This window comes from Eptatretus burgeri, chromosome 3 (genome assembly GCF_056783735.1).
Source record: "Eptatretus burgeri isolate ZD-2024b chromosome 3, Ebu_testis_v1, whole genome shotgun sequence".
Classification (NCBI taxonomy): domain Eukaryota; kingdom Metazoa; phylum Chordata; class Myxini; order Myxiniformes; family Myxinidae; genus Eptatretus; species Eptatretus burgeri.
In genome coordinates, this window is record NC_140963.1 from 2831843 (window position 1) to 2849323 (window position 17481).

General features: G+C 43.1%; 1 protein-coding gene across 7 annotated transcripts in view; it reads right to left on the reverse strand.

The window, feature by feature from the left end:
- The window catches only part of LOC147029298 (disco-interacting protein 2 homolog C-like), a 332275-nt gene that overhangs the window by 144946 nt on the left and 169848 nt on the right, over positions 1-17481 (reverse strand). For all 7 annotated transcript variants that reach the window (XM_085872251.1, XM_085872246.1, XM_085872247.1 and 4 more), the window contains one exon: positions 4177-4313. In XM_085872251.1, coding sequence (XP_085728377.1) covers positions 4177-4313 — 137 coding nt within the window. The remainder of the gene's footprint in view (positions 1-4176; positions 4314-17481) is intronic.

The following is a 17481-nucleotide window of genomic DNA, read 5'->3' on the forward strand; positions in this document are numbered from 1 at the left end:
AATATACCATCAGAGATGGGTCATTGAAATTGAAAAATTTAGCCATTGAAAAATAATTGAAATCAAATAAGCGGTTTTCCATTTATTACAAAAAACATGTTTTTCAAGATGGCCACCCCAGTCGGCCATCTTGGATCCAGCCACACCCAAAATCAATAGGGTTCTTCCTTTTCAGGTGGTACTTGTGTGACCCAAATTTCAAATCGATATGGTGAACAATTTATGAGTTATCGCACTCACAGCTATAAATGTTGACGCCCAGCCAGCCGGACAGCCGGACGGACGACCCGGGTGATAACAATATCCCCCTTCCGCCACGCGGCGGGGGATAAAAAAAAAACAGAGAGTCTGGAACACTGACGCTAACCATTACCTTGACGTGTTTCGACTTATGAGTAACTTCCAAGCAAAGTGTGTCGACATGTGTCAACGATCGCGTACCGTGCCTACAACACGTTACTCATTGGTTAGAAAAAAGTTTCGGGTACGCTAAACATTACCTCGACGCGTTTCGACTTCTGAGTGACTTCCAAGTAACGTGTGTCAACGTGCGTCAACGATCGCGTAACGTGCCTACAACTTATGGCCAGCGTTATGCGGAACGTGTGAGTCATACGCTGGCATACGTCGAAAAATTTCAAGCATGGAAAATTTGTCTAACACCTCGGCGTACAAAGTCGTATGCCAGCGTACTATGAAAAAAAAGCCAGCGTACTACGACGTATGCCAGCGTGCTCTTAACGTATACAAACTTACCCATAACGTATTCGACGTGTGCCAGCGTTTTAGCCAAATTTTGCACACGTCAGGCATACGCTGGTTAAATCGTCAAGGTGTGACAGGGCCTCAAGTGAGGGGAGAAAAAAAAATCTGAAATGTTAACAGACCGACGGACATCGCCATCGATTTTTCAATGGCTTGTTTAACCTTACAATATATTGTTGTGGATCCGGGGTCTGGGTTTATCACATAGGAACTCCTTGGACGTTTCGCCGACCTCCGGTCCTGAGGTTGAGGGGCCACAGATAATACTGCAGTCCCATGAGTTGCAAGACAGCCATGGCCTCCGATTTGAACTGCCATACCTTGCAGGGTTTTCGCTCGTTTCTCTCTCCTTTGTGACTTATTAAAATTAATTTCTTTACTGAAGATCCTAAGTTAGAAGAGCAGCAAGCCCATAAACAAAGCAAAATCACAGCAGCAGCCTTTTTAGTTCACAGTTATCAAAAAGTAAAAAAATAAAGGACGAATAAATCCATTATACAAGTTGAAGTTTGTGTCTGTCTATGTGTCAGCAGCCGCTTCCGGTTCTGCTCTTGCTTTTCTTGCCTGGGTTCCAATCGCAACACAGCTATAAGCTGTCATTCCAGTGTTTTATGGACTGGGTGATTCTTCAATGTGTGTGCCGTCCCTCCGATGGATGTTAAACTGGGCATACCATCACTAACATTAGTTGGTGGATGTTAAATATCCCACGACGCCCTTCACGAAGAGTCGGCAAGATATTGCCGGCAATCTGGGCAAGTTACAAATTCCTGTCCTCACCTTTGTTGAACGTCACGCCTGACCAGCCGGTTTGTGAAAGACTTGAGCCAAACGTCCCATGACCAATCCCGCAAGAACATGAGACTTCAAACAAAACATAACGTGATCTTTCACGTGGCCATGACTCATCAATCATGTAAAGATGAGGAAGTGAGGACAAGCCGACGAGGTGTTTCGCTATACTGTTGTAAATTTTGTTTTTTTACAGAAGCTCAGGACCCTCAATGGACCCTGTATCAGCGACCTTCACTCCACCCACCACCACCCTCTCATCTGCCCTGATTCCACCCACCATCAGTCCCAAACCAACCAAAGACAAACACAGTCACACTGGCTTATATACAATCAGTAATGTGAACAATAATCGCCGCTAGGCCTACCTAGTTGTAAGCCACTGACGAAGCAAGGCTGATTTACTTCGCTGAATAAATCATGCAACTCAAGTGGTGGTGGGTATTCGGCTGAATACGGATCATCACAGAAATGATGAATGATCACCACTCACTTGTGGAAGGTCAGACCGTGGTATTTTTCCCCGGTTTGGTAGTTTGTGCAGATAATCGCAAAACATTCTGCCCCACGACTTCCTGGAAGGCGCCGTCATCATACATACTCCAAGATGGCCACCAGAAATTCTGTGTTAAACACCAGCATGTCCAATATATATATATATATATATATATATATATATATATATATATATATATATATATATATATATATATATATATATATATATATATTTCTATGATCCGGCCTTATTGTCCCCTCTGGAAAGGGAGGGGTGATCGCCAGGACTGCAACAACTACTGAGGGGTGATGCTGCTCTCAGTGCCAGGCAAGGTCTTTGCTCAGAGAATTCTTCAGAGGGTTCGCCACCACCTCCTTGAGCACCAGCATCCAGAGCAGTCAGGCTTTACACCGAAGAGGTCAACGATTGACCGTATCCTTGCTCTTTGGGTCTTCACCGAACACAGGTGAGACTTTCAACAGGGGCTGCTCGTAGCCTATGCTGATCTCCACAAAGCGTTTGATTCAGTGAAACGGGATGCCCTCCCGAGGATTCTCGATCTTCATGGGGTGCCACCAAAAGTGATCAATCTGATGGCTGAACTCCACTCTGGTACTGATAGTGCTGTGAGATGTGATGGTTCCATCTCATACTTATTTCCAGTTGTCACTGGAGTTCACCAAGGATGTGCACTGGCTCCTACACTTTTCAGCGCTTGTATGAACTGGACTCTGGGGAGAATGTCGGAGAAATTGAGCAGCGGTGCATCTTTTGGGAATGTCAGGACCTTGATTTCGCAGATGATGCAGTCATCTTTGTGGAGATGCTGGATATCTTAATGCCCCCCCCCCCCCCGAGGTGCTGAATGAGGAGTCGGAGCCACTGAGATTATGTGTTTCCTCGGTCAAAACTAAGATCCAGGCTTTCAACTACATATTGCATGCTGCTATCTTGTCAGTTCCTGTTTGTGGCGAGGATGTTGAGGTCACAGAGAGTGTCAATTACCTTGGCAGTGATATTCTGTCTCCGCATGTTGTGAGTCAGAGGTCAATAGACATCTGGGTCGGGCCTGGGGAGTCATGGCTTCACTGGATCATGGGGTGTGGCGATGTCGGTGCCTCTGCAGGACGAAGAAATTCTGAGTCTTTAAATCCTTGGTACTTCCAGTCTTGATCTATGGATGTGAGACTTTGACTATTACCAAGGATCTGAGTTAGACAAAGACTGAATTCTTTCAGTACCAGGTCTCTTCGGAGAATCTTTGGCTATCGCTGGTCAGACTGTGTGGCCAACAAGCATTTGCTGAGTCTCAGAAGAGATTTGTTACCTGCATGGTCCGTGAGTATCAGCTGCGGCTGTATGGACATGTGGTTCATTTTCCTGATGCTGATCCTGCTCACCAGATTCTCTCAGCGAGGAAGTCTTGTGAGTGGAGGAGGCCAATGGGCCGTCCATGTGCCTCGTGGTTGCAGCAGGTTGATCACCATCTCAAGGAGATGGGGATGGGCCAGGTATCTGCCTGGGGGATGGCGGCCAGATGGAGGCCCCTGGAGAACCGGCAGAAAGTGAACGCAGCAATGCGCTGATGGTCCCGTACCTGATGCTGAATTATTATCTCTCGAACATTCATTGGCAGTGGTAAGGGACATGTAATGCAAAGCGATTCTTGTTCTTGTTGATAATGACAGTGACAGTGCAAAGGATTTAATGGAAGCTAAATTAATTTTCGTTTTGACGGCAGAAGAAAAGCGGGTGGCGAGGGATGGAGGGGAGGAAAGGTAATAACCATCATGATGTAGATTTGAACAGGGGATGCAGAGACCGTCATCTGATTCTGGTTGCAAGAATTATAAAACTCCTTGCAAGGAATTTCAATGTAGGAGGAGGCCATTAGGCCCATATGTCTTGTGCAATTATAGCCAACCTATGGTTGTTTGTTCATGCTCTTTCCTCCTGAAATGCTGAGAGCCAAGAAGGAAGCAGCACATACCATTTTTAAAGTCTTTGATATGACTCGACCGGGGTTCGAACCGCCCACCTCCCGGATTCAAAGTGGCAAGTAGGCATCTCACCAATACATCAACAAGTCTGATTTCATACAAGATCCACCGTCATATTACCTCAAAAGTTGTCTTGGTTATTCCAGGAAGACCATAGTAGCAGCTTGCAACACAACGCGAGTTCAACAGAACCTCTCCAATCTCATCAGTTTGGCATACATGGGGAGGTCCATCCAGCTTGACAATGCACAGCAAGGCTGCCACAAAAAACACAGAACAGGAGGCTTTCATTGCAACCCAGCAAACTGCTCAAACAAGACAAGATTGACTTAAGATCTTTGAAAATCATCAGAATAAAATAAATGCATCACTTCAACTTCCAATTCAAAGCAAATTCTCAGCAATCAATACACTTCACAAAAAGGACAATATTGAATTTTTTTCGTTACTGAGTTGTAATTTGTTATATTTGGCTGCCGTCCATCTTCCTCCATATTTTCTTGGTCCAGGAACCGAACCCCTTATTTTCTCATTGGTCCTTCGTTTATACGATTGCGGTTTTAACAATCGTAGCATTTTCTCGGAACATAATCCCCACGGTATTTGAGGGTTCACTATATGCATTATGTAGCCAAAAGTATGTGGACACCCCTTCAAAATTAGTGGATTCGGCTATTTCAGCCACACCCATTGCTAACAGGTGTATAAACTCAAGCACACAGCCATAGACAAACATTGGCAGTCGAATGGGTCGTACTGAAGAGCTCAGTGACTTTCAACGTGGCACCGTCATAGGATGCCACCTTCCCAACAAATCAGTTCATCAAATTTCTGCCCTGCTATAGCTGACCCGGTCAACTGTAAGTGCTGTTATTGTGAAGTGGAAACGTCTTGGAGAAACAACAGCTCAGCCACAAAGTGGAAGGCCACACAAGCTCACAGAAGGGGACTGAGTGCTGAAGCGCGTAGCGCGGAAACATCGTCTGTCGTCGGTTGCAACACTCACCACCGCCTTCCAATCTGACTCTGGAAGCAACGTCAGCACAATCACTGTTCGTTGAGAGCGTCATGAAATGGGTTTCCATGGCCGAGCAGCCGCACACAAGCCGAAGATCACCATCCATGCGCAATGCCAAGCATTGGCTGGAGTGGTGTGAAGCTAACCGCCATTGGACTCTGGAGCAGTGGAAACGCATTCTCTGGAGTGATGAATCACGCTCCACCATCTGGCAGGCCGACGGATTAATCTGGATTTGGCGGATACCAGGAGAACGCTACCTACCCGAATGCATAGTGCTAACTGTAAAGTTTGGTGGAGGAGGAGTCATGGTCTGGGGCTGTTTTTCATGGTTCGGGCTCGGCCCCTTAGTTCCAGTGAAGGGAAAGCTTAACGCTAGAGCACACAATGACATTCTAGATTATTCTGTGCTTCCAACTTTGTGCAAAAGTTTTGGGAAGGCGCTTTCCTGTTTCAGCATGAAGATGCCCCCATGTACAAAGCAAGGTCAATACAGAAATGGTTTGTCGAGATCGGTGTGGAAGAACTTGACTGGCCTGCACAGAGCCCTCACCTCAACCCCATCAAACACCTTTGGTATGGATTGGAACGCTGGCTGCAAGCCAAATGTAATCATCCAACATTAGTGCCCGACTTCACAAATGCTCTTGTGGCTGAATGGAAGCAAATATCCGCAGTAATGTTCCAACATCGAGAGGAAAACTTTCCCAGAAGAGTGGAGGCTGTTATAGCAGGAAAGGGGGGGGGGGACCAACTTCATATTAATAACCATGATTCTGGAATATGCCTAGTGTTAGCTTCATGGGTAGGGTGGTGGGCTTGGGACCCTCGGATCCTGAGTTCAAATCCCCCTTGGCTGTTGAATTACTACCAGGTGGGGTTGACTCTGCCTATTCGTCATTCCGAGGTGGGCAAAATGAGTGCCAGCTTGCTGCTATCCTGTGTCGGAGTAGCGACGCGTCCAGGATTGTGTTCAATAGCCAAGGAGACTGCTTTGGCAGCACCAATGCTCTGCACAGAGTATGGTCCCAATGGATGGATGGATGGATGGATTTTGAAATGAGGTTGGATGAGCAGGTGTCCACATACCTTTGGCCATAAATAAATGACATGTTTATATCAGTCTTGAACCAAAACAATGGTTTTTAATACAAGTCAAATAAAAGTTCAAATTTCGAAAACAAGATGATTCAAGTGCATGTTTCAGAGATCAATCCAAGAAGCAAAAATTAGACTTGGACACCGTAAATTGTGTATTTAACTGTTTGTTGGAAAGCTTGACATTTCCTTCCCAGCAGTCAGACAGCGCAGGAATTTGGAATTTGTTTCGGCTGCCGGCAATAGCTCGCCTACTCCTCACGAAAGACACCGTGGGGTCTTCAACGTCGAAGGACTAGTGCCGGTAGACGGTGCAGAAGAATTGAGCTCTTCAGGTTCAGAGTTTGAATCATGTATTCATGTGGATGGGAGCGATCCACAAAATGCAGCACAGAATGTCGTCGATGAATCAACTCGAACCCTTACATACTCAAACCAACAATGGTATAATAAGACGTTTGAGCAAAACAAGATAAGGAACTGCTTGTGGTTTGTCTTTAGGTTGGGGAGAGGTGAGTCAACCAATCAAGTAGAAGCACAAACATCTTGCTCAAGGTCCAACACTGAGCACAGCCTCAGGGAACGGCCACTCAACCACTTTCCCAAGCCAGGTTACACTCCAGGCGTTTGAGATAACACCATGATAGAAAACTGCTGCCTATGGAAGCCACAATACATATATTTTTAAGCACGAGTTAAAACCAGAATATAAAAGTTCGTTTCCTCTCAATTATGAAAATTACATGGGTTTAATTAATATTGTCTCATGTGGGCAGAATGCCTTTATTTATCAGACCTGTTACAACTATTCATGTTCCCCAGAGAGGTCCACACATAGTTTAAGAGAAAAATCACTTCTGTAACGGAACACCCAGTTTAGCATCTATCACAGACGCCTCGCCTTACCAGCGAAATGCCAGGACGACAGTACATATCTGGGCTGAGATTCAAACCCAGGCGAGACAGCTCAGAAGTGTGTGCGCGTAACTCAACACTCTCCAACCTATGATGAGCATACTGTATGACTAGAACAGGAAGGTTAAAAGAAGGGAGAAAGAGGGGAGGTAAGGGATGAAAGAAGGGAGGAAGGGAAGGATCGAGGATGGAGGGGAGGGGAAGAAAGAGAAAGGAGGGAGAAGGGAGAGAGGAGGTAGAGAGGAGGGGGGGCTGAGAGGAGTGGAGGAGGCAGAGAGGGGGGCAAGGGGTAGCAATGGGGGAGTGAGGAGGGAGGGGGAGATAGGAGGGTGTGAGGAAGGGGGAGCACGGAAGAGGGGGGGTGTTATGGCATGTGCGTAAATGAAATGGAGCCACGAACACTGGAGTCTCTGGGCATTTATAAGCATTGCAATGTATTCAGCGATTAGTAGGTACAACTACTAGTAGTAGGACTCGTGAACCTGTTGGGTTCCCATTGTAACGGTGGTTGATAAAAAAAAATCATTAAAAAATAGAAAAAAAAGATAGCTCCAGTGAACTATACCGCTGAGGTTGTTTGCATTGATCAAATAATCCCGAAGAGTACTTGACTGAATCAGGAATTGATTTTTTAATAATTTTTTTCGTTGCCTGATTTGAACGAAACGTGATACTGCGTATCAATGTGAAAAATAAACGGAGAAAAGAAAGTCGAAGAAATGATGATCAGGCATTCCATAATATAAATTAGGAAAGTGAAAGAAAGATAAATACATAAAAAATAAAAATAAAAATCAACTTTACCGTTGAGAAACCGTTGCAGCCTGTTCCAAATCAAGGCATTGTTTGGCAGGCCAAAAAAATATGGTGGATTAATATCCGAGCGAGGGACAGTGAGGTGACCAAATATGACCCTTGATAAAGGATAATTAAATGAGGCTGTTCATTATCTTCAAAAGGGGTGCTCAAATAAACCCAAACACCCAATTTTCACTCATGCACCCCTTTGGAGTTCCCTTCACAGGCTTGCAAAGTTTAATGCTCCTAGGTTTCATGGTTTTGGAGTTATGGAGGAGACACACAAACTGACATTTATTAATGTGTGTATGTATGTGTGTGCGTGTGTATATATATATATATATATATATATATATATATATATATATATATATATATATATATATATATATATATATATATATATACACATATATATATATATATACATATATGTCTGTGTGTGTGTGTGTGTGTGTGTGTGTGTGTGTGTGTGTGTGTGTGTGTGTGTGTGTGTGTGTCTGTGTCTGTGTATGTGTGTGTGTGTGTGTGTGTGTGTGTGTGTATATGTATGTATATATATATATATATATATATATATATATATATATATATATATATATATATATATATATATATATATATATATATATATATATATATATATTGTTGCGGGCCGGGTGTCTGGCGGAGAGAACGACCACAAGGTGGGAGAAACCAAGTCGATTCCCACCAGACTCCCCGGAATTGTAGGCCGTCGCTCACGGATAATTCCGTGACGCAGTGGGTCGCTTAACCGACCGTGGACGCCAATACCTCAACCGCGTGGCGTAGGGTCCTCCTGTCTAGAAACAAGTTACCTAATTAACCACGCGGTTTCGACTACCGGGGAACCACACCCTCGGTACGCCTTGCCCGAACCGGATCACTCAACCAACTACCGACTACCTTTCCGGATCGGATGCAGTCGAGCGGCAATGCCCAGGACGTACCGGTGAGAAGGAACGGATTATCGGGAATAAAGACCCGGCTAAACTTAGATTCGAACCATGCTGGACCAATGGAGTAAAAGACAAAGATGAGCTGGGAACATTTCTACAATGATTTATTTACACCAAAGCGGGGAAAAGCATGTGGCACAGCAAAAAGGTTTATTGGGTGTGCTACGGAGGGGAAGATGAGAGAGGTGTGGTGCGACAATTATGCAAGCAACTTATAAAAGCAGACAGTGCAGACTTGACGCGAGATTAATACAAGCAACAATCACAACAGTAAAGATCTTAAACGGGCTTATCTAACGGACAGGAGCCACACACTCAGACAAAATAAACCCAATGAAAAGAAAAGGGGACCTTTTGCAGCCAGGAAGGGAGGGAGTTGAGGTCACAGTTTCTGGTACCTGAGCGTTTCGGGGTAAATGGTGCTCCGTAGTGCGGCACCTGATAAAGGTCGTGCGGTTCGGTCCACAGCGCACGTGTGGAGATTGTGTCCATCAAGGAGCTTGAGTAGAGAGAACGTAGTCAGAGGCGACAAATGGAGCAGTCGACAGAACCAGGCAAGAGACCCGGTCGAGGTCGGGTGTGCATGGACCATCAGTCGGGTTGGCGAGGCGGGACGTGGTCAGAGCCAAGCAGCGGAACACCTTCACAACGACCCCGTCAATAACAACTGCAATCTTCCCAGCCTTCTCCCACTCCAATGAACTCCTTTTCATCCCATACAACTCTACTCTGAGGATAGCTTCGTATTTTATAGATCATGGAGCTAGGGGGTGGTGCCATGGCGAAGCCAACGTCATCGTTCATCCCGATTGGACCGGACCTTCATGCAGTCCGCCTTCCTGGGCGGGGTCTCGCCAGAGGCCGGCAAGACCCACCCACACCACATGTCTGGGTTTGGGAAGGTGGAAGCCGAGATGGAACTGCCACAGCGAACGTCAGGATTCTGACTCGGAAAGCGAGTCTCTGGGTAGGTGCTCGTCACGCTGTGGTAAGCGAGGCGAGGGTGTGAGACGAAGTTACCGTGGTTCAAATAAAAGGGGATAAAATGATTTATTAACCAAACTAAAAGCCCATCGCAACGCACCCCCGTGTTTTCCCACTACACACAAGGAAGGGATCTATCTGCACGAACTGTATACTTATGGAATAACTGACTTGAGACACCTGTATGTTGTTTGCATATGGTTCTGAGAACCGTAACAATATATATATATATATATATATATATATATATATATATATATATATATATATATATATATATATATATATATATATATATATATATATATCGAAACATGTGGAGTGTGACAAGAACTCTCCCGATCTCCATTGGACATAGTCTAAACCAAAGTGTCACGTCCAACCCAGAGGCCTCGGCAAGCGACTCTGTCAAACAGACAAAGATTACATGGTCAACATCAGTTAAACATTAAAAGGAGCTGCTGAACAGGATTTCGGGCTTGTTTGCCTCATCAGGATGGCCTACCAATACCGTAACTACCAAACCAACGATGACCACATACACATGCACTACATCACCAAAGTATGTGGACACCTTCTCGTTCAACATCTCATTCCAAAATCATGGTCATTAATATGGAGTTGGTCCCCCCCCCCCTTTGCTGCTATAACAGCCTCCACTCTTCTGGGAAGGCTTTCCACTAGATGTTGGAACATTGCTGTGGTAATTTGCTTCCATTCAACCACAAGAGCATTTGTGAGGTAGGGCACGGATGTTGGGCGATTAGGTCTGGCTCGCAATCGGTGTTCCAATTCATCCCAAAGGTGTTCCATGGGGTTGAGCTCAGGGCTCTGTACAGACAAGTCAAGTTCTTCCACACCAATCTTGACAAACCATTTCTGTATGGACCTCGCTTTGTACACAGGGGCATTGTCATCTGATGAAACAGGAAAGGGGCTTCCCCAAAGTGTTGCCACAACGTTGGAAGCATAGAATCGTTTAGAATGTCATTGTTTACTGAAGCATTAAGATTTCCCTTCACTGGAACTAAGGATCCAAGCCCAAACCATGAAAAACAGCCCCAGACCATTATTCCTCCTCCACCAAACTTTACAGTTGGCACTTTGCATTCAGGCAAGCAATGTTCGCCTGGCATCTGCCAAACCCAGATTAGTCCGTCGGCCTGCCAGATGGTGAAACGTGATTCATCACTCCAGAGAACGCGTTTCCACTGCTCCAGAGTCCAATGGCGGTTAGCTTCACACCACTCCAGCCGATGCTTGGCATTGCGCATGGTGATTGTGGGGGAAAAATTGATATTAATGTATTCTAAATTGTAACAAATGGAGTTTTAGAAATGTAACTTTTATGCTACAAGTTGAATTGGCTGTCATTTCTGGCCAAAAGACTTTTGCCCTAAATGATAAGAAATGTGTTATTCTGGAGCAGAGTGACCGAGCTGATAACAACGAACCGTTACCTTGAAATGTACGAAGTGGCTTCTCCTCTAAAGGACACGTCTGCAGTCTGGGTTGAATTGCCCCAACCACTCTCTCATGAAAGTAAAAAATGCTTTGAAATGTAAAATTGTTTCAGTGCAAGTACCTGAGGAAGTGTAGTATCTCAGTGGCTTGTGCTCCTTGGAACTGACCAAGTACCAAATCAGAATAAAACTCTGATATAATGTGGAAGTGAATTGAATCGGGTTGGTCTAACTGTTCACGAAAGTAAGAATAAATGAAATAGAACCAAATAATATTGCAATCAATGGGGATTCTTCAGTTCATTGTACAAGGGTGAGAAGTGTATGGTGTATAATTAGAAAATAAATTGTTTCATGAGGAAGGACTTGTGTGGACATCAGTTTTATCAGTGTCGTTAGGGTTTTATGCAGGATTTTATAACCAAATAGGACAAGCATTACACTCTGCCTGAAGTCAAATAGGATGACACAATCGGCCAGTGAGAAAAATTCAGGAGGACAACGATCACAACAAGGTGGGTTTAAAAAAATCCATAACAGTTGGCGCCTGGTGACACGGATTCGAACCGACGTGGGTGCGGTGCTCGTGACCGGAGGTGCTTAATCTGCCGGAGGCCGTGCCTGGAGGAACGACAAATGTTTGAGCGAAGGTAAGGGAGAGCGCTCTCAGCAGGTAACGCATTTCGAACAAAGAAAAGTTAATTGTTCAGAGGAGTGAGATGAAATGAGCATGACGAAGTGACATGCCACAGACCGCACATAGGACGCGTGAGATATATGTTTGCATTGATACTTACCTGATTGGAGACATACCCCATCAGTTCGGTAAGGCGGTATTCTCAGGGCAAAGCCTACCCATTGCACTTCAGGCAGGAAGGGTGACCCCTGTGATTTCCCCAAATGTGGGAAAGTCGACTGTAAATTTTGTAGGATGTAGGAGAGGATTGACCGGCTGGGTGCGTAGCTGGTGATTTGCATTGAAATGCATGTGTTGCTGAGAGTAAAAAATGATACTTGTGTGAGTCCAATATTCACTGCAATGAAACGTGTTCTGTTGGGATTTTGACGATATTTTTAACCACTAAGGAAGAAATATCAGGCAGAGAGTCGAAATAAAACAGCCTGGATGTCCGTGGTTTGGTGCTGATAACGCGCGAAGGTCGCAGTTGTGTGTGTGAATTCAATTCAATTGGAAGTGGAAGCGATTGTGAGCTCGCTGGAGAATTAATATTTCTGGATGATGTGATACATGAATGTCTTGTTCGAAATAATAATATTGCAACAAATAAAGTGTGAAGAGATGGACCTTCATAAAATAAATTAAATAATTAAAAGCACCTCAGCAAGACAGTCTGAGGACGAACTCGTGCTGAATTAAGCTGTGGGTCTGTTTGAAATGGCATGTTATGCATTCTTGGCTTTGTGGTTTCACGCGAAGGTCGCAAGCTGCACTGTGTGAGACCCCCCTTCACTCGATCTGTGGGGGGTGGCATGTCTCTCCACTTAGTCTGTGTTCGAGTCTTTGCTTTAAGTGTGAAATTCGATTCATATGCAGATTCAAGAGGATGGGGGCTATTTGTCGAAGTGTGCATGCCGTTGGCAATGACTTTATAATAAGATGCAATGCTCGTTAGTGTGTGTGTGTTGAAGCAATGACAGAGTAATGCAAAACTGTGGGTTTTGCCTGTCAGAGTTTTTTCATTTCTTCCCACCGGATGTGGAGAGAACTTCCTGTTCCTTGTTACTTTGTGTTTGTGGCGCACACTCTCTACTGAATCTGTTTAAAGTGAAGTCCATTTCGGAAAAAGTGTTGAAGTTTTATTTTTAAAAACCATAGGGATTTTGAATAAATTGTGAAATAACAATTGTGAATGTGGGATATACTGTATTCGGAATGTGAAGTCATGGGAGTTGAGTTCTCGCTGGCATTGTGATGATTTGTAATTACACAACCCGGCAGGTTTAAGTGCTGGGCAAGCTCTGAGGACGTGTCAGAAATGTTTCGAAGATTTGATCTGCGTTGTAACCATTGTACTTAAAAGATGTGATTTAAATGTAGAAACGTGATTTGGAATGATTTAAAATTGATTTGATGCTGTTCAGCACGTGGGGCAATTCACAGATAATTGATGATTTCCTCGGATGGACGTTGAAATATTGTTTTATTCGTCTGCGAATGTTGAGGTTACCTGAACTTGTGCTGGGAAGGCAATGGCAAACAACCCAGTGTAACCCTTTGATCGATTCAGTCAAGGTAAATTCATGATTTAATTGGATAAACACTGAAGATTTAATTTTTGATTTATGGATTTTAAAAGGAAATATTTTATTGTTTTGACCAAAAAGTTGTTTAAGAGAGTTTGGATGTTTATTTGTCTGAAGTTTAAGATGCTTTCCCCAAAACTGGGATAAAGTTTGGGGAGGGTGTAGCTACATGTGTAGACAGAGTGTTTGAGCTGCAATTTAAATGATATTTGCTTGATGACAGATTTGACAAGTGATTTGACAATTTTTGTACAACTGTTTAAAATGATTTATTTGTTTTGATAAAGGAAAATGGATTCGTAATTAAGGTCAGAGGAAGTGATAGATGGTTTGTGTATGTGAGTTGGAAAAATGGCAGCATGTTTGCTATTTTAGTGAGAGAGAAGTGAATAGATGGGAAAATGTCAGAGATTTAAAATGTCGATGGAATTCAGTGTTGTTTTAGAGAGTTTGGTTAAACATTATTTTTGAGATATTTTATGCTCTGCAGCCAAGGACATTACAGCTCGGTAACTGTGTTATTTACTTTCAGACTAAGCTCATTAAAAAAAAAACCCTTGTCAATCTGTTAATTGAGGAAAAAGAAAAGTTACTGAGAATTAAATAAATAAAAAATGGCAGTTACTCTGGAACTATTTGTGAATGAAACTGTAAATTGTTTAGCAGATGTGAATGTTAAAATGGTGACTGTGCAAAATCGATTTGGATTCGGTTCTTGAAGAAATAGATTACTTTCATATTTTTGGGATAAATGATGGAATATTTTTGTGAAAAGAATTATTGATCGCAAATTGGAACCCTGATAAAGACTGTTTGCTTTTACATGGAAATAGCAAATGAGATGGATGTTTTGAGTATACGTACAACTGGGATTTCTGTATATTTTAGCATGTTGTTTTGGGAAATAACAAGGAAAGGGATTAAAATATTGATATGACATATAATACAATTTAAATGCTTCTATAAGACGATTTGTTAGTCTTATTGAAATGCATGGGCCCATGACGTTTATTGATTGGTGTTTAATTGATGCTTTGTTTGTTTCGGAGTGTTGAATGCAGTTAAACTATGAAATGTACGATTTTGTCTTAATGAAGCTTGGAAAGAACTTCCACACAAAGATTGGACGATGGGAGAACCCAGATTTGGGTGATTGAGCATTCAACACGTGATCATGCCCCTTCATGAGGAGATAAGATGGAGCAATGTGGGAAAAGAAAGAAAAAAAACCCACTGAGGAGAAGGTTGAGCAAAGTCTTAACGTCGGCGTTGTGTGGTGCCTGCCTGAAGGAATGTTCTCAGCCACATTCTCGATTGCTGCTCTACAAATACATCATGAACTTGCTGTGGTCACTTCAATGTACGACAGGCCTGGAGTTCCACACTGCGCTCCTTCAACCAGTGTCCGGCCCAAGCTTGTACTTGCCCACATCTACCTTCTCCTCACCTCAAGGAGTGCTTCGATTGTGTTTCCCGTTGGGTGCTGCTCTATCCACACCCTGACCTGTTTATCTTCTGACTTCGGGTGGCATGTTTCCAATGTGTGACACATGCTGATGAACAGGCCATAAATTAAATGGAAACTCACTCATTTCCTGATATGAGCACTCGCTGCCATTGTTGATTGAACTTGAATAATGGAAATCTTTTCTCCTTCAGGAATGGGACATGGTAATCATGTGTAAGAAAAATTATTCAAATTTTCCTTTAAAAAAAAACGGGGGAGTGTTGGGGAAAAATTGATATTAATGTATTCTAAATTGTAACAAATGGAGTTTTAGAAATGTAACTTTTATGCTTCAAGTTGAATTGGCTGTCATTTCTGGCCAAAAGACTTTTGCCCTAAATGATAAGAAATGTGTTCTGGAGCAGAGTGACCGAGCTGATAACAACGAACCTTTACCTCGAAATGTACGAAGTGGATTATCGTCTAAAGGACACGTCTGCAGTCTGGGTTGAATAGCCCCAACCACTCTCTCATGAAAGTATAAAATGCTTTGAAATGTAAAATTGTTTCAGTGCAAGTACGTAAGGAAGTATAGTATCTCAGTGGCTTGTGCTCCTTGGAACTGACCAAGTACCAAATCAGAATAAAACTCTCTGATGTAATGTGGAAGTGAATTGAATCGGGTTGGTCTAACTGTTAACTAAAGTAAGAATAAATGAAATAGAACCAAATAATATTGCAATCAATGGGGATTCTTAAGTTCATTGTACGAGGGTGAGAAGTGTATGGTGTATAATTAGAAAATAAATTGTTTCACAAGGAAGGACTTGTGTGGACATCAGTTTTATCAGTGTCGATAGGGTTTTATGCAGGATTTTATAACCAAATCGGACAAATGTTAAACTCTGCCTGAAGTCAAATAGGATTCCACAATCAGCCAATTAGAATCCTTCAGGAGGCCAATGATCAAAACAAGGTGGGTTTAAAAAATCCACACTAGTGATGTATCCCACACTTCGGCTTGTGTGTGGCTGCTCGGCCATGGAAACCCATTTCATGAAGTTAACGAGCAGTGATTGTGCTGACGTTGCTTCCACAATCAGATTGGAACTCGGTAGTGAGTGCTGCAACCGACGACAGACGATTTCTCCACGCTACACGCTTCAGCACTCAGTCCCATTCTGTGAGCTTGTGTGACCTACCATTTTGCGGTTGAGCTGTTCTTGCTCCGAGATGTTTCCACTTCAGAGTAACAGCACTTACATTTGACCGGGTCAGCTCTCGCAAGGCAGAAATTTGATGAACTGATTTGTTGGAAAGGTGGCATCCGATGATGGTGCCAAGTTGAAAGTCACTGAACTCTTCAGTATGACCCATTCTCCTGCCAATGTTTGTCTATGGCTGTGTGCTTGAGTTTATACACCTGTCAGCAATGGGTGTGGCTGAAATAGCCGAATCCACTAATTAGAAGAGGTGTCCACATACTTTTGGTCATGTAGTGATGTGTATATATGTTTGTATGTATGTATGTATATGTATATATGTATGTTTGTATGTATATATGTATATGTATATGTATATGTATATGTATATGTATATATGTATATGTATATATATATGTATGTATATATATATATATATATATATATATATATATATATATGTATATATATATATATATATATATATATATATATATATATGTATATATACACACACATACTGTAATGTGTAAACACACACACTTCCTGACCGTTATGGTGAGCATCGCCGCGGATCATGTCTCACACGGTAAAACCGCATAATCCGCACAGAATAACCATCTGTCTGCCACCCAGACAATTGTTCCTGCTAATGCAAGCCATTCAACCAGAAGGTGTGGACTGTGTCCAATGGGGATCAGCGGAGTGCTCGTCACACTCACGTTTCGATATTCCCGCTGGTCACATATAGACACGTATATATCATACCAATATATGTGCAACTCCAAACTGAGTGGTGAGAGCGCTGGAATTGCGTCCCATACAGTGGGACTGCTCGGTCCCACGAGCGATAAGCACTGTCTGCCACACAGAAGCATTATCTCTCACTTCACCACGCACAACCTGGAGTCGTGATTGAATGCGATCGGGAGGAATGATCATCGGTGAGCAATGATGACTGGAACCATCAGGCGTGGCACCATCCTATCTATCTCTGGTCGGTCTCGGAGTAGTTACCAGACAAAATTATGGGACTGGTCTACCACAATGTGGAAATAATCCAAATAATAACACCAATCAGAAATCTGAAGAAAAAAAAAATCAAAAATATTAAATTTTGAAAAATATTTAATGGAAACCCTCAGTAGTACCACACAGTACTATAGACCTTGCCTGAATATACCCTGAAAATTTGTCGTCGAGCGACCTCAGGGACTTTGAGTAGTTGTTGGACATAAAAACAGACGTTCACAAT